The sequence below is a fragment of the Capricornis sumatraensis genome, chromosome 8, assembly GCF_032405125.1.
Source record: "Capricornis sumatraensis isolate serow.1 chromosome 8, serow.2, whole genome shotgun sequence".
Lineage (NCBI taxonomy): Eukaryota > Metazoa > Chordata > Mammalia > Artiodactyla > Bovidae > Capricornis > Capricornis sumatraensis.
The window spans coordinates 59,867,113-59,890,893 of NC_091076.1; the positions used below are offsets into that span (position 1 = coordinate 59,867,113).

General features: G+C 49.5%; 1 protein-coding gene across 2 annotated transcripts; it reads right to left on the reverse strand.

Annotated features, from left to right (window-relative positions):
* Window positions 1–394: 394 nt before the first annotated feature.
* Window positions 395–23,554, reverse strand: MTMR4 (myotubularin related protein 4). Of its 2 annotated transcripts, none has more exons than XM_068976033.1 (18): window positions 23,540–23,554; window positions 21,326–21,415; window positions 20,860–20,976; window positions 20,269–20,351; window positions 15,472–15,632; window positions 15,283–15,379; window positions 14,967–15,080; window positions 13,956–14,152; window positions 13,585–13,716; window positions 12,976–13,087; window positions 12,289–12,484; window positions 11,869–12,054; window positions 11,621–11,791; window positions 11,317–11,471; window positions 4,647–6,048; window positions 3,067–3,177; window positions 2,785–2,873; window positions 395–2,561 (listed from the first exon to the last, which is right to left on the reverse strand). In XM_068976033.1, the coding sequence occupies exons 1-18, from the start codon at window positions 23,552–23,554 to the stop codon at window positions 2,384–2,386; spliced, it is 3,606 nt and encodes a 1,201-aa protein (XP_068832134.1). In that variant the 3' UTR covers window positions 395–2,383. The 2 variants fall into 2 exon arrangements, with proteins under 2 accessions (XP_068832134.1, XP_068832133.1); XM_068976032.1 differs by lacking the exon at window positions 23,540–23,554 and adding an exon at window positions 22,858–22,902.
* Between the last annotated feature and the right edge of the window lie 227 nt (window positions 23,555–23,781).

Sequence of the window (23,781 nt, forward strand, 5' to 3'; positions counted from 1 at the left end):
CCTATGAGGAGGGAACCGGGCAAAGATAAGTATAATCCTGTGTGCCTGATCAACCAGCTGGTGAACTTTTAGACAAAGAGAAATAAAGCTCACATCAGATGGGACCAAATTCAATGGGATCCATAAGGATAACGGCCTGTCTGATCAATAAATGACAATACAGCTGATAAAAAAGAGAGGGCCATTTTAAACATGGAAATAGCTGGGAGACAGAGGAGTAATGTTTCAGTTCTTTCTCAGGGTCAAAAGAAAAAATGAGTGTTTTCTTAGAAGTTAAAAATGAAGAAAAAGACCCAACAAAGCAGCACTAATATAGAGATTTTATTTAAACTGTATTGAGTTTTTACAGCACATTGCATGTTTGTCACAACGCAACTGCACAGTTTTGATTTTTGGCCACATCATGTCACTTACATCCACAAGAGCTCTGAAAGGAGTATTTGATGAATACATCTGAGCCAAGAGCCCAGAGTCTCTCTCCAAGGCCATGCAGTATGTTCACTGATGGGACAGTCCCTCAAAACAGCCATTCAAAGCAGACAGATACAGTCTCCTCAAATGTCACCAATCGAAGTGCAATGAAAGTCGAGTTAATTAAAAAGCCACTCACAACTGGCAGTAAATTGTAATGACTGAGAAAATGCTCATTTTACGTATTGGAGACAAGGAATAGTTTGTTACTTTTTCAATGAATTCAGGAATTTCCCAGACACAAAATCTCCATTATTCAACTCCATTTAAAAGAAAAAAAGTTCTGCTAGACTGACCTAGATACACCAAAACTTTTTAGGTTACATCCATGGCAAGCATAAAAAGCACAGATGCTTCTCTGTAGGGCTGAAGAAAAGGTCAGGACAAATAACAGTTCTTGTTCTAAGTGCAGATCCTAGGTATTTTCAAAGGAAAAAAATCTTTTCCAGGAAGCAACATGAACAAGTAGCAGTTAGACAGCTACCATAGTTTTAAAACAGGCTGAGCCTAAGTGTAATTTACCTTTTCTACACCAATGAATCAAGGAAAACGTATAAGGAAATCCTAGTGGTTTCACTGTAAGTCAAGGAGACTGTATCTGTCCTAAGCACTGTACATGGCTAATATCACTGTATCTTTTGGTTAAGTGCCACTGGTACATATTAAGATGAAAACAAACAAACAAAAACAATGTTTGGTCCAAATGGACACGTTTTCTCTCCCAATTTTGGTATCAAGGCTTTATTCTCTTCTTCTGTTTGGGTTCCATTGTTAAGTGCACAGAAATAGACAGCAGCATTTGTACTGAAACCCTCACATACCAAACAGCGTATTCTAGGAGGTAAAAACCAAACGCTAAATTCTACCCTCAACGTGTCAAGTGTTCAGGATAAGAAGCAGTGTGACCCAGAGGAGGCAGCAGCCAAGGGAAAGACAACATGTGGGAAGTGGGCAATGGAACAAAGACCCCCCCCAAAAAAAACCATTGTTTTATTTTCATGCCAGGAGAGGATCAAGGTGTAGCTCCTGTGTTAGCACCAGGACAACTAGGAAAAGTCAGGCGCAAAGGGTAGGGCACAATCAGCAAATATTTCACAAGGATAATTTCTGCTTTTCCCTTCTCATTCTTCACAGTGCTTACCTCCAGAGCTGCCAATGAGTAACAAAGACTACTGCCTTCACAGCTCCAAATAACTGATGTCTGCCAGGACTGAACATAGCCGAGTTTTCCTCTGCTCCGGAAAAGGTCTGTCTCACTCCCTAAAACTGTCCCCCTAAACTGAATGTTCACTGAAGGTGGCTGATGAGCCAAGTGAAAAATACAGCAAAACCTCCACTAGCTGGACCAGTCTTTAAAACCAAACTCCACAGAAAGACAGAACTAATGCAACTAGAGGGAGTGCCTCTAAAGACTGAGCCTTCATGCACAGACACAGAGCACAGAGGTACAGGGTATAGTTCATTTCAAATAGGATAGGAATTCCTATCTTATATACTATAATCTGCTTTTTTCAAGGTGGAGGAGAGATGGATCTGGTTATCACTTGGAGTTTGGTTATACATATGCCTCTCTATTGCTGTTTAGGGCACACATCACCAGGTAGTATCTATGAAATCATTATCTTGTGACCCCAGGAGAAAGAAACTGGAGTCACCAACTCAACGTTAAGCTTCCAGACTCTGGGTCTGGATCAGGACCATTACCCCCAAGGTGAGGGTCTCACTAGGAGAGGACTCCCGCCAGATTGGAATTCCTCTGCCCCAGTCTCATGGTACCAAGGAGGATTTCTCAAGACTGTATCTTTGAGCTCTGTGATTTCATGAGCCACACCAAGGAACCTTCAAAAACTACACCTGAAGCATATCCTCCCTTCAAACCTGCTAAAACTGGACAGGTCTTCTCCTCTGGCATTCAACTGGAAGCTGTAGCAATGGGTTTCTTCAGATGTTGGCTCATGAGTTCCCTGGCCCGAGATACTTGGATATGTTCGTAACATGAGTTACAGACGAGAACTGGGTCATAGAGTTGTTGATCAGGGATGGGCAACTTCAGGTGACAGCAGCCAGCACAAAATACATTTCCACAATTTCTGCCAAAGCACAAAGAAGGAAGAGTTCATCAGAGACGCCCACATACTGAGAATGAATGATACTCTAAAAGGCCTTACGTGAGTAAATAAAAAGAAAAGTTGGGAAAAAACAAAACTAGTTCCTATAAAGGTATCTCCGTTATCAGATTAACTCAATTTAGTTCATATCTACGTCCCTTTCTATGGCTTTACAAGCCCTACTGAATCACACAAAACATGTTACCTGCAATGGTGTCTGCGTTTGGCCAACCAGAATTCACAGTCACAATTATAGCAATGTGATGCCATGTGGTCTGGAACCCAGCGAGTCACCTAACAGAGGGCAAAAGGAAAAATTCCAGCAACACTGCAGCAAGGAAAGCATCCTGGAAGAAAAGGACAAGGTCTAGGTGGCTACTACTTGCCTACAGAGAGTCAACTCGGGGAGAACATGTCACTTGTCTCTGAAAATTATAAGAACTCCCTACCCTGCAGAAGGACCCGCCATGTGTTTGCCTGGACATACCTCAGTCTCTTTCTTATCAACAGGTTCCCAGCTTGCTTCTGAAAGGCAGTCGTCACTGTGATCAGAGCCAAAATCTTCTGTATCACTGCCATCCGACTCCTTCAAACACGTCTAAAGAAAAAGCCAAGGCATTACCACCATCACCTTCATCATCTCTAACATTTATTGTTCACTATGTGTCTGTCAGGCACTAAGTACATCACATGCAGGAACTTCTTTAATTCCTGACAATCTTATAAATGTATGCTATTATTATCCCCACTTTTACAAATAAGGAAATTAAGCCACAGAGAGAATTAAGAGCTGATAGCTAGTAAATGTGGGATTTGGACCTAGCATTCTGGCTTCAGACCCATGCTCTTAACCAACATGCTGCATCACAGTATAGAAAGAATATTTCGCCTGTTACATTCTAAACCAGGAGTTCGCAAGCTCTGGCCCACAGGCCAAACTGGCCCACTGCCTGCTTCTGTAAGTCAGATTTCTCTGGAAGACAGCCACACTCAATTTATTAACACATGGTCATTATGGCTGCTTCTGCACTTTGACAGAAGAGCCTAGTAGCTGTAAAGAGACAATACGTCTCTCAGGGCCTAAATTATTTACAATCTGGCCCTTTACCGAACAAATCTGCTGACTCCTGTTCTAAACCATCACTCTAAACAGTGAAAAAGAAGTTGCTAGCCCTGACCATCCCACCAGCAGAGAAGTGCACAGCAGACAATTGGGAATGTTCTAGAGCTTCTTCCAAGAAGCTCCCTGAGGATTTCTGTGCCTCGTCATCTCTCACCTGCCTTATTCCAAGAGGTCCTAACCAGCCTCCCTGGTTTTCAACTGCTTCATCCACTTGACACACTGGTGCTAGGGTAGTACTCTTTTTAGCACTCTATTTTTTTATTTTTGGAGGGGGGCAAGCCATGCCCTTAGTTTCCTAACCAGGGATGGAATCCAGGCTCCCTGCACTGGGAACTCAGAATCATAACCACTGGACCGCCAGGGAAGTCCCTCTGGGGCAGTACTCTGATCCTATGATTCACTAGCCAAAACTTTTACTGCCCTGAAGGTAGAATCCACACAAAACGAGCTCTCAAGCTGAGCTTTCTAATCCCTTCCCACTTCCCAATCTCACCTCCCACCACACTACCAACTCCCTTCCTCACAGTCAAGGCACAAGTGTGCACGCATGCACACACATGTGCAAACACACACACCTCTTTATTCAAGCCACACCCCTGGAATACCTCCATGCTTCTGCAAATGGGATTCCTTTTTCACTGTCTGTGTGGCTAAAAGTGACCCATCCTTCAGCACTCGGCTCAAGCACTATCTTCTTAGGAGAGCCTTCCCTGACCTTTGACTCCCCTAGGGCCCCCGATACCTGACGCTTCCGACCATGTCACTTAAGAACAGCGTTCTAATGGTGGGCTTGACTCTCCCAATAGACTGTGAGCTCCCTGAGAGCAGAGCAAGGTCTCTCATCCTACAGCCCACCCCTCTAACTCAGTGGCACACAGCAAGTACCCAGTGAACGGCTATGGGGCGGATGAAAGGCTGGATGCGGGCAGGCCATGAGTACTTACAAAATCGTCCTCATAGTCCATGGGGGGCTCCGCTGGAGGGGCGCAGCAGTGGCGGATATCCAGCCTCATCTGAAGCTCACGCACCTGTCGACGGAGCTGCTCCACTTCCTGCTTGTACCCCGCTTCGATCTGCCGTAACCTGTGCTGGATCACATCCGTGGGGAAGGGGAGTCCGTCGTCGTCCAGGTAGAGAGGAGGCACTGGAGAAGGACAGCTCACGGGGACAGGCTTCATGCTGGGGACCTGCTTTGGGTGACCGGACAGCCACATCCGGTTGTTTTTTCCACCTGGACCAGTACAGTGTCCACTGGAATGACTAGAACAGACCGGCGACTTCACCCCTTCTCTCTGAGCCCACTGGCCCCCAAAGCAGGGCCCCGGTGCCCGCGTCTGCTTACTGCTCGCCTTCTTGCTACAACAGCCATAGGAAAGCAGCCGTCGAGGGGTGGCCTCCCCACTGGGGAGTGAAGTCACCATCCCGTGGAAGCTGTCCCAGTTGGACCCTAAGAAAGAGAACTCACTAATCTGGCTCTGAGAAATTGGCTTTCGGGCCAATTCCAATGGCACTTTTCCCAAGCGGGGGTTCTCCAGCAACTGCCCGTTCCTATGATTCCCTCTCTTGCCTGTGTCTTCCTCCCCGTGAATCGTATCTAGCACAGAACTAGGCGGTTCCTGGTGGGCGACACTTGCTGCAGACCCCGGGGGGTCCTGGTTGAGAACGTCAGCGCTGGGGTCTGGAGGAGTTTGGCAGGTAGCACTCAGTGGGTGGCAGAGGGTGCCCAGACCATGATCTGGGGCACGTCTGGAGGGCATGCCCAGCACAGAGTCCAGCTGGGCCTGCTGAAGGGCACCTGGGAGGGGGTTCTGGGAGGACTCAGGAAAGTCACCGGTTCCTTCACGCTTGTCCAAGATGACTTTAGAGGGCACGTGGATAGCTGCTTTTTCAGGACAGTGTTCAGGTGGCTCCTCTGTGCCATCCAAAGTCCTATCCAGCTCGTCCTGGGCAGGAGGGCCTGGAGCTGGGGCCTGAGTCTCTGCGAGGGCTTTGATCTCAGGCTCAGAAGTGCTGCTCTTCGTTTCCTGGGGCACTGTGGCACCGAGCAGTTTGTAACCTGGAGAACTGTTTCTGTGACTCTTAAAAGGTTTATTGCTCAAGTAATCTTTCTGGCTGCTGGGCAGCGAGGGAGGACCCGCCATCTCCCCTATAGCCTGCTGGGGACCTCCGGCCCCAGACTCCACGAAGGCAGTCTGCGATGCGTCGGGATTGCCATGCCAGGGCTCCAGGCCTGCTCTGGCCTCCTGACAGTGGTTATTCAGGTTGGGGTCACTGGATGTGCGCGTCAGGGGGCTGCTTGTGTCACAGGCAGAAAGAAGATCATCCACAGATCTCGTTTTAGGTAATCTGCAAAGACAACATACCACCTCCAGGTCAGGAACTGAAAGCTACCTCCAACAGACAGAATTGGGTCATCAAAACACTCAAAGCCAGAGTTCACAAGAAATAACATTTACGATTACAAATAACCAATGTTCAAGTTTCCCTGGCAGTCCGGTGGTTAAGAATCTGCCTGTCAAGACAGGTCACAGGTTCGATCCCTCATCCAGGAAGAGCCCACATGCTGCGGGCAGCTAAAGCCCGTGCACAACTACTGAGCCCGTTTGCCCAGAGCCTGTGCTCTGCAACAAGACAAGCCCCTGCAGCAGTAAGAAGCCCCTCCGCAGCCGGAAAAGTAAAATACATAGATAAATCTTTAAAAAAAGATACAAACAGCCAATGCTCACTGCAAAACTCTGTTCTGGGGCTTCCCTGGCAGTGGTTAAGATGCTACACTTCCACTGCCGGAGGTGCAGGTTCGATCCTTGGTCTGGGAAATAAGATTCTGCGTGCCACACAGCATGGCCACAAAAAAGTAAAAAGTCTGCTCTGCAAAAGTGTAGGACTTGAACCCCCTCCTCAGGAACCCAACCCAGGGTCTGTCCTCAGTTTTCGTCAGTCTTTCCTCACAGTCTCCCTTGAATACTCAACCACTCCCATAACCTCAGCTGCCTTATAAGCTGATACCTTCCAATCTACCCTTCCAACCAGGAATACAACTCAGCCTCAAACCTTACATGCAACCGCCCCTATTACACACAGCAAGACAGAAAGATGGTAGGTCCTGGAGTTGGATGATACCGGTTCCGACACTGATTAGATACATGACTACAAGTGAGCTATTTAACCTCTCAGACACTTGGTTTCTCTTCTCTATAAAATGACGATAAATTACCTTGCCGAGATGCTATGAGAATTCAAAGTATAGGCAACCAACCACAAACTTATTAAGGCTTCACTCATGACCTCATTTTTATAACCTTCCTTATTATAAATTATCCCTCCATCACAGCAGGGACCAGCATGGCTTTTTACAACCATTTAGCGGCAGCATACTCCTCTGAGGCCCAAGTCACCATGGAAACTTCCCCAGTATGCAGTTCTAGAGACATTTGTGTACACCAAACAGGCAACCAACATTTTCAAGAATAACTGCCCTCAGCCTGGATGGGAGGGGAGTTTGCAGGAGAATGTATATGTATGGCTGGGTCCCTATGCTGTCTACCTGAAACTATCACAACAGTGTTAATTGGCTATACTCCAATATAAAATAAAACATTGAAGAAAAAAAAAAGAATGACCACCCTCATTTTTAATACAATTCTATAAAGTGTTCAGAGCAACAAAACTGAGGAAAATTTGCCAAGAAACTAGAGAATTTGCTGGACTTTCTTTTTCAGAGGCCTCATGCAGCCAAGCCCACACTGAAAAATCCTTCAAACATAGTTACAATAGAGCTGATTTTTTTTTGTGTTTGGTTTTTTAAAAATTATTAGTACTTCTATAAAAGTACTCGTGTTTGATTTTACTCTGTGATCGATTTTGATTGCTGTGTGTCGGTGTGGTTAACAGATTCCAAGAAGGCAATAACAACATTATGATCATAGCCTCTGGAGTCCCATAGTCCAAGCTTCAATCTCAGCTTGGCAACTTTTTAGCTTTTTTCTTTATTTTTTATTATGAAACTTTCAAACACACAAAACAAGTTGAAAGTATGAAGAATTCCAATGTACTCTTTAGCCAGACTCAACAATAGCAACAGCCTGCTGTCCTCCATAGCTGAGTCCTGTGTGCACCAAAGGTCTAATTAACAATGAGGGGAGCAAGAACGACGTCTGAGGAGTTTGGAACCACGAGAGAACGTATCCAGCGAATGTGGTCGGGGACAGCTAAGTAGAGAGGACAGAATCTGAGCTGGGGATGGAAGAATGTGTTGGACTTTAATGGAAGAAGAGGAAAGAGAGCAGGATGTTTTTGATCTAGGGAAAGGTAGAACCGAAGGTGAGTCAGGTCAGCTGTGAGAGAAACCATTTCCTTTAAAACCCTTATCCATGAAACCCAACTACACCTTGAACTGCCTACAGCACACCTCCTCTTTGTTGTCAAGATATTTCAGTCCCAACCTGCATGTATCTCTTCCATCTCTCCGCACTGACTCATCTTCTCAACTTTACAGTGTCTACGTGCAGGCGTGCTCAGTCACTCAGTCGTGTCCAACTCTTTGTGATCCCATGACTGTAACCCGCCAGGCCCCTCTATCCATGGAATTTTCCAGGCAAAAATACTGGAGTGGGTTGTCATTTCCATCTCCAGAGGATCTTCCTGACCCAGGGATCAAACCTGCATCTCCTGCGTTGCAGGCAGATTCTTTACCAGTGAGCCACCTGGGAAGCCCCTCAAGTTTCTACAGATGGTACTGATATCCTCCTGGTTTCTAAGCTCAGAGATTTGGGACCTGACCTTGGTCTCTTAACTCTTCACTTCCACCTTCCAACATTCAGTCAGCAACACAGACTGCCAATGACTTCTCAACAACATCTGAATTTAATTCTGTCTTTTCCCTTCATATCTGAATTACAACAGTCCTGGCTGGCCTCCGTGCTTCCAACTACCCTGCTCACTGGTTAATTCTTGAAAAATCCCTTTTTCACCAGGTTACAATGACTTACTACTGACACCTGAATCAAAATAAATTCCTCAGTATAAAAGCCCTCAAGGAACTATCCTGTTTATTTCTTTCTATTCTTCAAAATACCCCTTCCCAGGGATTCTCTGCTGGTCCAGTGGTTCAGAATCCACCTTCCAGTGCAGTAAACTCGGGTTCGATCCCTGCTCAGGAAACTAAGATAAGATCGCACATGCCTCGGGGCAACTAGGCCTGTGCACTGCAACTACTGAGCCCACACCTCCACTAGAGAGAAGCCTGTGCGCTGCAACGAAGACCCTCCATGCTGAAACTAAGACCCAACACAGCCAAAGGCAAAGAAATAAATTTTTTTTTTTAAATGCCGCTTTCCAATCCCTGCCAGCTCCAGCTCCAAAGAGGTGGTGCTTCTTTTTAAAAGAAATTCTCTCTCATGTATCCTATTCTTTTGGACCCCTCTCCACTAACCTTGTTACCAAGCTTATAACTTCCTTTATTCCATTCACTTGTTCATTTAAGCATTTACTAAAGCACCTATTACGTTCCAGGCCCTGAGCCAGGTACAAGGGACACTAAAAGGCCATGGTTCCTGGGACTTCCCTGGTGGTCCAGGGTCTAAGTACTGCCAATGCTGGGGCCCTGGGTTCAAATCTGGTCAGGAAACTAGATTCCACATGCTGCAACTAAGACCAGGTATAGGCAAATAAATAAACATAAAAATAAATAAGAAAATAAACTTAAACCAAAAAAAAGCCATGGTTCCTGCTTGGTCTTCCACAAAAACCTCTGCATCAACAGTCACCAAATGACCCGTTTCTTACTTCCCATTTCTCTAATGGCTTTGAACAAGACACATTCTGTTTATTCACTTAGATGCTAACTTAGAATTGTCCTCCAGCTGTCCTACGCCTTATCTCACAGTTTTTAAAAAGTATCTTAAATAGATCAATATCTTCTATGTCTTTCATACAGCCTGTAAAACAGTAGGCAGCTTGTAGGTATTTAAGAAACATTTATTGATTTGAAAAATTAGATATTGATTTAAAGCAATGGTTGTTAAATGGGTCACAGAACGTGCTGAGAATCTGATAAAAAGTTATGGCCCCTCTCCTGCAAAAGGAAACTTATGAACTGGTACCCCAATTCTGCATAGTTCACGGAATAAGAATATCACAGAATTCCTGAAGCCTATCCATAGGCCCTTGACAACTGACTCAGTTCCAAAGATCTAAAATTTATAGCTTAGAAGGTTGGGGGTTTTGTTTTCCTTTATAATATTCAACCAATTATGTTAAGTTATATTTTAATTTTAAAAACTTTCCACCAATAAACAAAGATCAAAATTTGAAATGCACATATCCCTTGAACCCAGTATTTTCATTTCTAAGCATTTATCTGGCAGAAACACTAGCATAAATGCAAGGTATACGGTAACACTACTGTTTAAAAAAATGGTTTAGATGGTAAATATTGTTTGTGTGTGTGCGTGCACATGCGCTCAATCATATCTGATTCTGTGACCCCATGGACTGTGGCCCACCAGGCTCCTCTGTCCATAGAATTTTCCAGGCAAGAATACTGGAGTGGGTTGCCATTTCCTTCTCCAAGGGATCTTCCCCACCCAGGGATCGAACCCACATCTCTTGCATCTCCTGCACTAGCAGGCAGGTTCTTTACTAGCTGAGCCACGGGGGAAGCAAATATTTTATGTATTGTACCAAAAAACTTTTTAAAGATATGTTAACTAAAACACTCCCTATAATGATTAAAAAATGGAAATCACTTAAATGACCAATTGAAAATTGGTTATGTAAATTTCAATACACTCTACTTTTCGACTTATGCAGCCACTAAAAACAATAAAGCAGCTTTATATGTACTATCATGGGTTGACATCCTGATGCACAGTGGAGAAAACAATTTTCAGAACAATGTGAAAAATACGGTCATTGTATTTTTAAAAATGTTTTTATATGAAAGTGTGGATATGTCTGTGTAGAGATAAACATCTAGGAGGCACCAAAGTGGCAACAGTGAACACCTGTGGGGACAAGGAGCCGGGAGGGAGGACTGTCATTTTTGACTTTTATATTGTTTGGCTTAAAAAAAAAACAAACAGATATTACTCTTATAATTTAACCAATCTCCACTCTACTTCCCCCGATAGTCAGCCAGAATGTAATTTTAATTTTTATGTCTCCCTTTAAATTCTGAGGGAGTGATGTGAAGGTCGTTCCCCTTCAGCAGACCCATTTCCCTGAGAGCCAGATGCTGCTGGGAGCTGTGGACACAGCAAAGGTTATTACTGAGATAGCACGCTCTGCAGCTCTTCTATCAGGTGATATAAATCAGGACCATTCCCACAGACCTTCCTGAAACAGTCCTTTCAGTTCTGTTCTCCTCTCCCCTGGGTGTGTCACAAAGGATGATGGCAGCATGGAAAAAAGGTAACCATTCTTATCTTAGGAAAGGGTCTTGAGAACACACAGAGTGCCCTCCAAGCTAGCTACCAGCCCTGAGCCAAGTTTTGCCTTCAAATGACTCGAGAAGTTATTTTAAAGTATTTCATAAAAGGAAGAAAACAGCATGTAGGCAAGGCACAAAGCAGCCAATGCCTTCGTAGAGGAGAGGGGAAAAGGAGCCCCTCTTACCTGTCCAGAGAGCGGCCAGAGAACTCCTGGCTCTGAGCCACTGGGGAGAGGTAGAGGTCCATGCTCTCCTCCCCAAGTGTGCACGGAGATGAGGCCGGCAGATACACAGCTGTCCAGAGGTGCAGCGCCCGGACGTGACACACGGGATGCAGGACCTAGGGAAGCAGCCCCGTACTCAGGTTCTGTGAGATGTCTCGGGTCCCCCTTCCTTCCCAAGACTCTGGGTCCTGGTTCTTCCCGCTGCCTCGGGACAGCGCCCCCCAGGCCCCCAAGACGCACCTGGGGGATAAGGGTCGGGACTCACCATTTCTGAGCCAGGCGTGTAGAGGAAGTTGTGGAAGTTCTTGTTGCCGGCTCGTAGGAGGGCCCACACGGAGCAGGTCCGCTTGTAGATGTTACGCTTCTCCCGCTCACAGGGGTTGTTGGCCAGGAAGGTGCCATAGAGGCAGGAGTACGTGTGCTGTACCAGCTTCACCTAGACAGCGGGACAGTTGACACCAGGCCAGGCCGCCTGCCGCCAGCCCCTGCCCCAGCCTCGGATGCGCCACTTACCAGGAAGGCCTCGTTAAACTCGAACAGGCAGGGAAACTGCTTGAGCAGCTGGTGGACGGAGTCGAGCCACTGCAGGAACACGGGGCACTGCTCGTTCTGGTCCTCTGCGTTCTCCTGGTGGCCGCAGCGGTCTCCAAACTTGTGCCCAAAATCCAGCCAGTCAGATTCCACCAACACCTGGAAACCCTGCAACCAAGACGAGGTTCGAGCAGAGGGCCTCTCTGGGAAGGCCATGGTGCTCCCTGCCAGGGATGCCCAAAGCAGGGGGGCTGGCAGCTTCAGAGAAGAACAGGCCCAAACCTGGAAGAGGACTCTGAGCTACCCATGTCCTCCGGAGAAAGATCCCCAGGCAGACCCAGGGGGCTCAGTACCTCCCCAAACTCCTCTCCTAAAGCTCTTTCCCGCCCAACCCCTTAGTACCTCCAGTGTCCTGTAATAGGGGTCCAGGAGAATCTTGGCCAGCGCAACGATCTGCGGCGTGCGATCCCAGCCGTCCGAGCAGTGCACCAGAACGGGGCGGCCCTCCCGGTCCACGGTGTTCGCCACGAGCACCGCCGCCTTCAGCATCACCGACAGGTGCTGCAGCCACTTGGTGCTCTCCAGAGCTGACAACCAGCTACGCGAGGGTAAAGGTCACATCTGTCACTAAGGGGGCCGAAGCTGCAGCAGTCTCTCTGCCGGCCCCGGGCCCTACACCTTAACTAAGTCCCCTGCGAAAGCTGACACCAAGAGGTCTAGCCCAGGGCCCTCCTGCCAAGAGACATCTAGCGAGATGGTGGGGAAGACAGAACCTATGGCCAGCGAGACACCCTGCCGATCAAGAGGATCTGGGAAGCATCACACGTGCTTCCAGCCACTCTGCCTCCCAGTTCTCTGTGTTCTTAGAGGACAACGAATTCAAACAAAAGGAACCCAGTGTCCTGTAGCCCCGCCAAAGCATTGGCTGCGAAACGGAAGAAGCGTTCTTGGAACTGGCCCACTGCCCCCAGGCCCCGAGTTTCCGGTACCTCACAACTCCCATCTCCCCACCGGATCTTCCCAGCATGAGAAGCACTGGGTAAGGGATGAAGCTGGAGGGCGGATAGAATCAGAGCTGGGCACACCTACTTGCTGGGATCCGGCATCTGGCTACACACAGCACGGAGGTACTGGAAGCTATTCCGGATGGCATGGATGTTGGCCATTCCCATGAACACGACCTCACAGTTGGGGTAGTACTCTGCACACACACAAGGAAAGCAACAGCGTGAGGACATCCTGGAAACAGGCCTCCAGGACAGGAGCGGTCCCAGCGGGTGAAGCTCCCATGGCAGGGCAGGCCGCTCCAGGCTGGAGCTCAGTGTAGCTTGGAAATCTAAATACCCTTTTATCTCTCAAGTGCCATATACTAATAGTGGGAACACCACCACAAATGACAATGATGCCTAAGTACGACTCCTAATGACAAGGGACAGTAAATCCTCAACAAACAGCAGCTGCTCTGTGCCAGGAACTTTATATGTGTAACCTCTAATCGTCCAACAACTTTGTGAGGGATGTTCCATCCCCATTTTGCACATGGAAAAGAAAACTCAGAGATTAAGCAATTTCAGCACAGTCACAGCCAGTGAGCAGAGTCCTGATCCCAAGCCGGGTTTGTTTGGCTCCTTCCATGCACAGGCTGCCCCCGAGGCCTCACACCCAGGCTGGCTGCAGACGCTGGGGTAACGGCAATACCTTCACACTCACAACCGCCACCCTTGGCCCTGTTGGCCACCGCCGCCGTGTAGGATCGGGCATCCAAGATCAGCAGCTTCTGGGGGGCAGCCGTGCTGCTCTCTACTCCGGAGCACGCCGTCAGGGAAGAGTCTGCATACACACAGGGCAAGGGGAAGACCCTGGGTCAGTCAGCGCCCAGGAGCACCCTGCCCGGGCCACTGCCTTTCACAAGACCCCTCACACCACCACCCCTGCCTCCCAAAAGGCAGGAACCCAGATGCCCTCTATGTTGTCTGCTTCCTCTCCCTCTTGCCCTGGGGTCTCCCTGGGAGCTCAGGAGGCCAAGGTAGGGGCCTGCTCCCCAGGGGGCGGCACCAGTCACACCTTACCGAAGTCAGTGTCACAGGCCTCACTGGCCTCACTATTCCCGGTGCTGAGGGAGCCCCCACTGGTCCTTGGCCCTGGGTCCAGGGCACAGGCTTTAGCGATGGATGTGACCAAGTACTCGTCGTCAGCATTGCGCCAGCCCCACCAGCTGATCTCGGGCTGGCTGCAGCGGGCAATGGCAGCCCCGTTGCGTAGGTGTCTGACAAAACAGAAGAAATGATCACGCCCTCGGCGTTCACAGCCCCCAGAGGCCTGCCGCTGAGAGCCCAGGGGGCCAAGCTGAGATCTCCAAAGCCAGCGGGGACCACCCGATCATCCAGGCCACAATAAGAGGAACCAAAAGCCCTTAACATCTCCTGAGGGCTTTACAGTGTACAAAGCAGGGTCACATACATTTCTCGGATGCACTGTGTATTCCCACAGTGATAGACGCATCACGTCTACACAGCCCCTGCTCCAGGTAGAAACCCCAGCAGGAGAGCAAGCCTGAGCCCAGAGCATGAGCAGCTCCAAACCTCCTGGCTGCAACCTGCCTCGCAAATGTTTTCTGGTATAGAACCAGGCAATAAAGTTTCAGTTTTGGGAGTCATAGCCAGTCTCTGTCGTGTATTCTTATGTTTTCTTTTTTAAAATAAAACTTTAAATTTTAAGATAAAAATGTAAAAATCATTCATAGCTCACAGACTAAACATATAATAGGCTATAGGCCGGTTTGGTTCACAGGCCATGGTTTACCAACCCGTTTTAATGCAATATTTCTCTCTCACACACACACACGCGCGCACGTGCGTCCTCAAAAAAAAGCAAAGAAAAAAGACAAGTGAATAAATTTCCCAAAAGCCTCATCCTACGGAGAAAACAACAACTAAGCAGTTTTTCTTATAAAATTATTTCACAGCCACTTCCTGAAGAATGTCAATTCCCAGTTAACCACACTACTGCAGACCTCCACCTCTGACTCTCCTCACTGCACCAAGAATGTCTCACTGATGCCTCAGTGCCCACTGCCTCACCTATACACAACCACAGGGATCCGCTTCCAGGAGCGGAAGGAAGCCACGTTCTCCAGCTCTTTATCTGTGATCCATACGGGAACCAGCAGCTTCTGAGGATAACTGGGACACAACCTGTGGAAAGACCAGAGGGGGTCACGGAGCTTGATTAGAGACCTGTAATCACAAGGTCCCCCGGGACGGCTCTGTGGGGAGAGGGACCAGGAGCTCCCTGCCCTCAGGGAACCAGGAGCTATGCCCACCCTGCTCTACCCACCCAGGGAGGAGGTCTGGGTCCAGAATGGGGTTTGGGTTCCCCGCCCCGCAGCCCTCTCACTTGTAGTTGCTGTTGATGTGTGAGACCCTCCAGACATTCTGCAGGTCAAAACCCATCCTCGCCAGCTCGGCCTCCTGCCGACATCGTACGTGCTCACCTGCAACACAGCCCCGTGCCTATCAGCACTGAGGGCCCGGGGCCGAGAGGGAGGAGGAGCAGGAGGTAAGGAGTGAGTGCCGCTGGCCTCACCTGGCTGACACAGGTGGGTGTGCTGGTCCTCCTCAGTCAGCCCCAGGCACCAGGCATGGTAGGCAAAGGCAAAGAGGTCCTCGGGCTTGGCAGGTCTCGCTGTGGCCCGGCTTAGCCGCGACAGCCACTCTTGGCACTGCTTGAACGTGGAGAAGTGGCACCTGCCAGGCAAGAAGCCATGAAGTGAGGCAAGAAGCGAGCGTGTGCAAGGGCCAGGAGGGCCAAAGACCCAGCCCCGGGAAGGTGTGGGGAGAGGAGACTGCAAAGCGGAAGCTAAGGCCTGAGGACCCCGGGGAGGACCAGGGACACTGGCCAACACCCAAGGGACGCTGTCATAGGGTGATAATTCTCTTCCCAAGAACTCCTGTTTCTGAGACATAAGAATCCCCTCTAGTGGAGCCTGAAGTGAAGTGAAGTCGCTCAGTCATGTCTGACTCTTTGCGACCCGTGGACTGTAGCCCACCAAGCTCCTCCGTCCATGGGATTCTCCAGGCAAGAATACTGGAGTGGGTTGCCATTTCCCTGTTTCTCATATCAAATCCAAATGCTATGAAATCTGGCCCTGGGGAACTTCCCTGCCATCCAATGTAGGAGGTGTGGGTTCGATCCCTGGTCAGAGAGCGAAGATCCCACATGCTTCATGGCCCAAATGCAAAACATAAAAATGAAACCATATTGTAACAAAAATCAGCAAAGACTTTAAAAATAAAAAAAGTTTTAAAACTCTGGCCCTGGATGTCTGCTACCCCTTGTATTATCACCCACAACTCCCCAGCACAAGCCTTCTGTCTCAGGGAGGAAGTCCTGTCTCCTGGTGTTTTCACTCTGCTTAGCGGTCTCCTCTCAGCCTAGCCATGTCCTCCAGATACCCTGAAGACAGCTGCAGGCCCACCTCTTCCTTGAGGCCTTCCCAGCCTAATCCATTCCACAGAGCCCTTCCTCTATTATTCTTAATGTGCTGGGAGTATTAAACAGTAAGTTTTCCCAGAGCCTACTTGAGCTGGAGGGTTTTGCACAAAGGAGTGACATGGTCTGATTATAGAATCACTCTGGCTACTGTATACTGTAGTGAGAGTAGATGGAAGACCCTCTCCCACAGATTGTCTTCCTTCCACAACTAGACTTTAATCTCCCTGAAGGGAAGGGCAATGCGAATTTCTGTTCTGAATGCCAACAGTCCTAAGCGCACAGCAGGCTCTAAACTGGGCGTCCTTTTCTTAAAAAATTAATTTTTACTGGCGTATAATTGATTTACAATGCTGTGTTAGTTTCAGGTGTACAGCAAAGTGAATCAGTTATACACATACCCACTCTTTTTTAGATTCTATTCTCATATAGGTCACTACAGAGTATTTACTAGAGTTCCCTGTGCTGGAGAGTAGGTTCTTATCAGTCTTATTATTCTTTTAATAATCCTCGGAGTCATCCCTCTTTCTCTCATATCCAATCTGTCAGCAAATCCTGTCATCTCTACCTTCAAAATCTGACCACTTCTCACCATTTGTTTGCTACCAACCTGGACCAGCCATCATGACCTCCCACCTGGAGTAACTACAACACATTCTTAATTAGTCTCCCAGCTTATGTCCTAGCTTTCGCCCCCATCCTGCTTCCATCTCCTGTCAATACAGTAGCCAGAGTGATTCCATCATCAGACCACATCATTCCTTTGTGCAAAACCCTCCAGTGGTTTTTCCACTTCCCTCAAGTAAAAGCCAATCATTATGACAGCCTGACACTCTCCCAACCTCTCTGATCTTGTATCCCCCATCCTAACCCACGTGCACTCCACTCCAGCCATGCTAGCCTTCTTGCCATTGTGCCAGGTTCCCGCCCGCCTCAGGGCTTTTGCACGCACTGGTCTTTCTGTCTGGCACACACTTCTCCCAAATACCCACAGGTCACTTTCTTCAGGTCTCAAATATCACCGTTTCATTGCATCCATTCTCTGATCATTTTGTTTAAAGCTACAACCTTCACCCCCAACAGTTCAGTTCAGTCGCTCAGTCGTGTCCAACTCTTTGTGACCCCATGAATCACAGCACGCCAGGCCTCCCTGACCATCACCATCTCCCGGAGTTCACGCAGACTCACGTCCATCATGTCGGTGATGCCATCCAGCCATCTCATCCTCTGTCGTCCCCTTCTCCTCCTGCCCCAATCCCTCCCAGCATCAGAGTCTTTTCCAATGAGTCAACTCTTCACATGAGGTGGCCAAAGTACTGGAGCTTCAGCTTTAGCATCATTCCTTCCAAAGAAATCCCAGGGTTGATCTCCTTCAGAATGGACTGGTTGGATCTCCTTGCAGTCCAAGGGACTCTCAAGAGTCTTCTCCAACACCACAGTTCAAAAGCATCAATTCTTCGGCGCTCAGCTTTCTTCACAGTCCAACTCTCACATCCATACATGACCACAGGAAAAACCATAGCCTTGACTAGATGGACCTTAGTTGGCAAAGTAATGTCTCTGCTTTTGAATATACTATCTAGGTTGGTCATAACTTTTCTTCCAATGAGTAAGCGTCTTTTAATTGCATGGCTGCAATCACCATCTGCAGTGATTTTGGAGCCCCCCAAAATAAAGTCTGACACTGTTTCTACTGTTTCCCCATCTATTTCCCATGAAGTGATGGGACCAGATGCCATGATCTTCATTTTCTGAATGTTGAGTTTTAAGCCAACTTTTTCGCTCTCCTCTTTCACTTTCATCAAGAGGCTTTTTAGCTCCTCTTCACTTTTGTCATAAGGGTGGTGTCATCTGCATATCTGAGGTGATTGATATTTCTCCCGGCAATCTTGATTCCAGCTTGTTTCTTCCAGTCCAGCGTTTCTCATGATGTACTCTGCATAGAAGTTAAATAAACAGGATGACAATATACAGCCTTGACGTACTCTTTTTCCTACTTGGAACCAGTCTGTTGTTCCATGTCCAGTTCGAACTGTTGCTTCCTGACCTGCATACAGATTTCTCAAGAGGCAGGTCAGGTGGTCTGGTATTCCCATCTCTTTCAGAATTTTCCACAGTTTATTGTGATCCACACAGTCAAAGGCTTTGGCATAGGCAATAAAGCAGAAATAGATGTTTTTCTGGAACTCTCTTGCTTTTTCCATGATCCAGCAGATGTTGGCAATTTGATCTCTGGTTCCTCTGCCTTTTCTAAAACCAGCTTGAACATCAGGGAGTTCACGGTTCACATATTGCCGAAGCCTGGATTGGAGAATTTTGAGCATTACTTTACTGGCGTGTGAGATGAGTGCAATTGGGCGGTAGTTTGAGCATTCTTTGGCATTGCCTTTCTTTGGGATTGGAATGAAAACTGACCTTTTCCAGTCCTGTGGCCACTGCTGAGTTTTCCAAATTTGCTGGCATATTGAGTGCAGCACTTTCACAGCATCATCTTTCAGGATTTGAAACAGCTCAACTGGAATTCCATCACCTCCACAAGCTTTGTTCGTAGTGATGCTTTCTAAGGCCCACTTGACTTCACATTCCAGGATGTCTGGCTCTAGATGAGTGATCACATCATCATGATTATCTGGGTCGTGAAGATCTTTTTTGTAGTTCTTCCGTGTATTCTTGCCACCTCTTCCTAATATCTTCTGCTTCTGTTAGGTCCAGACCATTTCTGTCCTTTATGGAGCCCATCTTTGCATGAAATGTTCCCTTGGTATCTCTAATTTTCTTGAAAAGATCTCTAGTCTTTCCCATTCTGTTCTTTTCCTCTATTTCTTTGCATTGACTGCTGAAGAAGGCTTTCTTATCTCTTCTTGCTATTCTTTGGAACTCTGCATTCAGATGCTTTTATTTTTCCTTTTCTCCTTCGCTTTTCGCCTCTCTTCTTTCCAGAGCTATTTGTAAGCCCTCCCCAGACAGCCATTTTGGTTTTGGAGAATTCCATGGACTGTACAGTTCATGGGGTTGCAAAGGGTCAGACACAACTGACTGACTTTCACTACCATTCAATATATTCTGCCACTGCTGCTGTTTAGTCGCTAAGTTGTGTCCAACTCTTTTGCGACTCCATGGACTGTAGCCCAACAGCTTCCTTTGTCCATGGCATTTCCCAGGCAAGAATACTGGAGTGGGTTGCCATTTCCTTCTCCAGGGGATCCTCCCGACCCAGAGATAGGACCCACGTCTCCTTCTTGGCAGGTGGATTCTTTACCACTGAGCCACTTGGGAAGGCAATGTATTTTACTTACTTAATATTTACTGCTCATATCTCCCCATTGGAATACAAGGTCTATGAGGGCAGAAAATTATGTCTATTTGTTCCCTGCTATATCCCTGGAGCTTAGAACAGCCTGGCATAAAGTGCTTAATAAATTCATGTTAAATGGATAAATAAATGAGTCGAGAACAATGTGAGTGCTTTTTTTCTTTTTAAAAAATTATTTATTTGGTCATGCTGGGTCTTAGTTGTGGCATCTGGGATCTAGTTCCCAGACCAGGGATCAAACCCAGGCTTCCTGCATGGAGAGCTCAGAGTCTTAACCACTGGACCACCAGGAAAATCCCAACATGAGAGCTCTGTGCCAGGTAACACCCTAGGTACTCTAGGGTGCGTCATCTCATTTAACCCTTATGAAAACCCTGGCGGCATTATCCCCATTTCTTTAGTCAAGACACTGTGGGTCAGAAAATTGATTCTGCCAACTGAGACAGGGTTTTCACTGTTTCTTCCAAATGGGAAAGGGGAGGCAGTATTTTTCCCTTCTTGCTCCAGAGAAACCCTGTAGCAGGAGGTCTCAACAAGACTAAGGTAAGAGGACCTGAGCGAGACCCCGCCATTCTCACCTCACCACTTTGGAGTCCTTGCAGGCAATATGCAACTGGAACATATCCCGGCTCTCCACGCTGTCAATCATCCGGAGCGGGACCTGCAGAGGCAGGGCAGACTGGTGCTCAGGTCCCCCTGCTCCATGTCACTCCTCACCCACCTCTGCCCAGAGGCTGATGTGGCAACAGAAGGAAGGAAACCGACATTTACAGATGGCCTGCTAAGGGCCTGGTAACTGTGCTGGGTCCTCCACATGTGACCCCAATTAAACATCACCAGAGACCTCAAGGCAGGTGTTTGCACACCGTATTATTAAGGAGGAAACTGCACCTCAGCTGAGTGATTGATCAAGGTCACATAGTTGGTAAGTGGCACTCTTCCAACCAAGTCACTGTGCCCCTAGAAGGGCCAGCAACAGAATCAAGGAAAGAGAGAAGAGGGGGAGGAGAGTGAAAGAGGTAGAAAGACAGACCTTCTGCTAGGAGACAGTAAGAAAAAGAAGGGAACCCCAACTCTTGGGGGATACAACCAAATGGAGCACTGACAGTCCCACCCTGAATTTCACAGGGATTGTGGCTTGGGTGTGCGAGAACAAGACAGGAACTCACGTTGATGACAGAGTCCTTGAACTTGATATGCAGCCGGTAGTTGGAGATGGCAATGAGGGCATCAGCTGCGCGGCCCAGGAACTCCACTCCCTCGCCCTGCAGCACTGTGAAGGGCACCTGCCAGGGGGCAGCGGGACCTCAGTCCAGAAATGAGTCACCCCTTCACTTCCCTCTCCAACCCTTGATTTGTAGGACCCCCTCTGGAAAAGCCAGGCCAAGGCAGGACAAGAGTCTTCTCCATGGTAACAGCACCAGGCAACAGCCATACAGGAAAGCTCTCGCCTTCCCTGGGGCCCAAGGCTCCACAACAGACTCACTCCCCTCCCTCCAGAGACCCAGGAGCAGGAAGCCAGAGCTCCCATACCAGATCCCCTTGGAGATATTTGGAGGTTGGGGAGGAAAGGAAGGGTGTTTCCTGAACCCGGCAGGGAGCTCTACCCACCTCAGGCCCCCAGCTCTTCCTTACCTGCAGATTCTCCTCCTCTTTCACTAGTTCCTTGGGGGGGAACAGATCCTTGGCTTGGATGTACTCCAGGCTGGGGGGCCCCTCCTCACCCTGTGGGGAAGGCCTCAACCCTAAGTCATCAGGCTCCACCTGGCCCATCAGGCCTCATTCTGCTCCCCTCCCCACAATAACCCCACATACACCCCTTAAAAAGGTTCTGGTCTCCAGAGGAGGGAAGAGAGGCCCGGCTTGCTGTGTGAGGAGTGAAGTGGAGGGGGAACTCAAGCCTCTTAAGCCTAAGAGAAGAGCAAGGTCCACAGAGTCACTGGGAATCTGTGCTCCCCAAAGAGGGAATCTCCTGTAGAGCCCAAACTGCCCAAATGAAGGAGAGGAAGCGAAGCAAAAGAAGGGCGAATTGGAAAGGTAGGACAGAAGTGGGAAATGGGAAGTGCTGCCCTGAGGAGTAGGAACCAGGTGTGCAAGCTGGTCACAAAGACAGGAGGGGATGCAGGCTGCCCAGGCCACTCCACTGAGGCTTCAATCTGGTGGGTGAAGGAGACAAAGAGGAGGGAAGCGCGGGATTCAGGCCCATGCCTCTAGAGGGCCTTCACGGATGCTTTCAAAAGGAGGATGTGTTCTGGAGTGGAGCTTCCTTTCAGTTAGGCCCTCACTGCTAATAAGCACCCCCACCTGCCAAGCAACCTGCCCTGCCTGACGATCTGAAGGGAATTCCTGAGGAATCCCAGAGCAAGCAGAAGTAACTCCTTTCCTAGCCACCAGGGAGGGCAGGGAGAGGAGGGGATCAGGCGCCTGGGAGGAACCAGGAGACCCAAGGACACAGAGAAGAAGCCTGGCAATCATGGGGGAGGGGATGGGGGGGGACGATGAGGAGGGGAGGGGTGGGAACATCTGAGCGGACAGATGGGAGAAGCTGGGAAGGAGCATTAAGCCAAAGAGGGAGGAGGGGAGGGCGGGGAATGATGCAGAGGTACGGAGGCCCGCAGAAGCAGAGTGGCAGGGAAGATGGAGAAGAGAGGCTGTCTGGGGGACAGTCAAGGAGAAAAGACTGGCGCGTCAGGTGAGGGGTGGAATGGTGGAAGGGGGAGGGGACCGGAGCCAGGGAGACAGCTCAGACATCCTGTGCTCCCTGACCAGCCCCTGAACATCCCAGAAGGCCTACTGGCCACATCCCACACCTCCAAGCAAGGATGCGGCAGACGGGACCAAGACCGAGAGGCGGAGGTAAAGGAGGTACTCGCGCAGGGCGGGGCCTCAAGCTCTGCAGTCAAGGGCAGCGGCTTCGGGGCCAGGATGGGTCACTGAATTCCCATCCCCGGCCTTCGGCAATTCTCGGCACCCAAAGATGAAAGCAAGTCCCGTAAAGAAAAGGGGTAACATCCCCTCTCCCTGCCAGGCAGGGCCCTTGGGAAGGAGGATGGGCTGAAATTCGGAATCTCGAGGGCCGGCCCTGGGCGCGGCTGCGGGTGCAGCCGGCGTCGGGGTCCAGGCCCCCCCCCCGTCAACCGCGCCCCGCAGGCGGAGCAGGCACTTACGAAGCAGCTGAGCATGGAGCAGGAAACGCGGGCGGTCAGGCTCATGGTCGCGGGCGGTCTGGGCCAGCGCACATGTCCCCGGAGCCGCTGCGCTGCCCGCCGGTCCCGGGCGCCCGCCGCATCCCGGCTGCGGGGCCGGCCAGGTGCAGCCGCGGCGGCCAGGAGGCGAGCGCGGGCGGCGGGGCTCGGCGCGGCTCCCGCGCGCCTCTCCCCTCGGCTCCACAATGGAGCGAGCCCAGCTCCGCCCTCGCTCACGAGCGCGGAAGGGAGGGGAACCCGGTGAGGGGAGCGCCCCGACCGCGCGGGGCGGAGGGCGGGGGCGGGTCGCCCCGGGCCCCGCCCACAGCCAGGGCTCCTCCCTCCCTGCCGCCCCTCCGCGGCCTAGGAGCGCGTCCTGGGGTGGGTGGGGGGCCGCTTCTGGGGTCTCTCAGGACCTGGGGCTGAGCGAGTGCGCCCCCAGCTCCCAAGCGGCGTGGAAGGGGACGGCGAGACCGCCTACATCTTTTCATTCCTCTTTTTCCCAAGTGAGCCACCCCACACCCCTCTTTCACACGTCCGTCCCCACGCCCTCCCAGTCCCCCCAAATCCTGCTGTGAGTCCCAAGATGGATCTCACCTCCCTCCATCGCGAGCCCTTTCCAGTTTCTAGGCTTCCTTCCTTTCCCTCCAAAACCACCACTCACCATTCCCCTGTCCATCGGTGTCTTCCAATCCCTGGACCTCACTAATCCCACTCCCCTTTTGCCCCTTAGAATGGACACAGGTCTAATGACAGTTGGGTCACTGCACACTCCTGAAAGGGAAATTCTCGGGGTTTTTTATTCTAAGGCCCCTGCCCAGCTCTAGTCCTTAAGCTCCACCTCTCCCCTTGTTTCACATCCTCTGTCTTAAGGGTAAGAAAGTCCTAAGAAATTTCTTAGGCTAG

Excerpts from the sequence above, each read along its gene's own strand:
- MTMR4 (XM_068976032.1), bottom strand. The coding sequence starts at position 22,902 with ATGAGCCTGACCGCCCGCGTTTCCTGCTCCATGCTCAGCTGCTTC. Across the intron at positions 20,977-21,325 it reads AAGAGGAGGAGAATCTGCAG|GTGCCCTTCACAGTGCTGCA; the intron begins GTAAGGAAGAGC and ends GCCCCCTGGCAG. Across the intron at positions 13,088-13,584 it reads TGGCGGTTGTGAGTGTGAAG|AGTACTACCCCAACTGTGAG; the intron begins GTATTGCCGTTA and ends GTGTGTGTGCAG.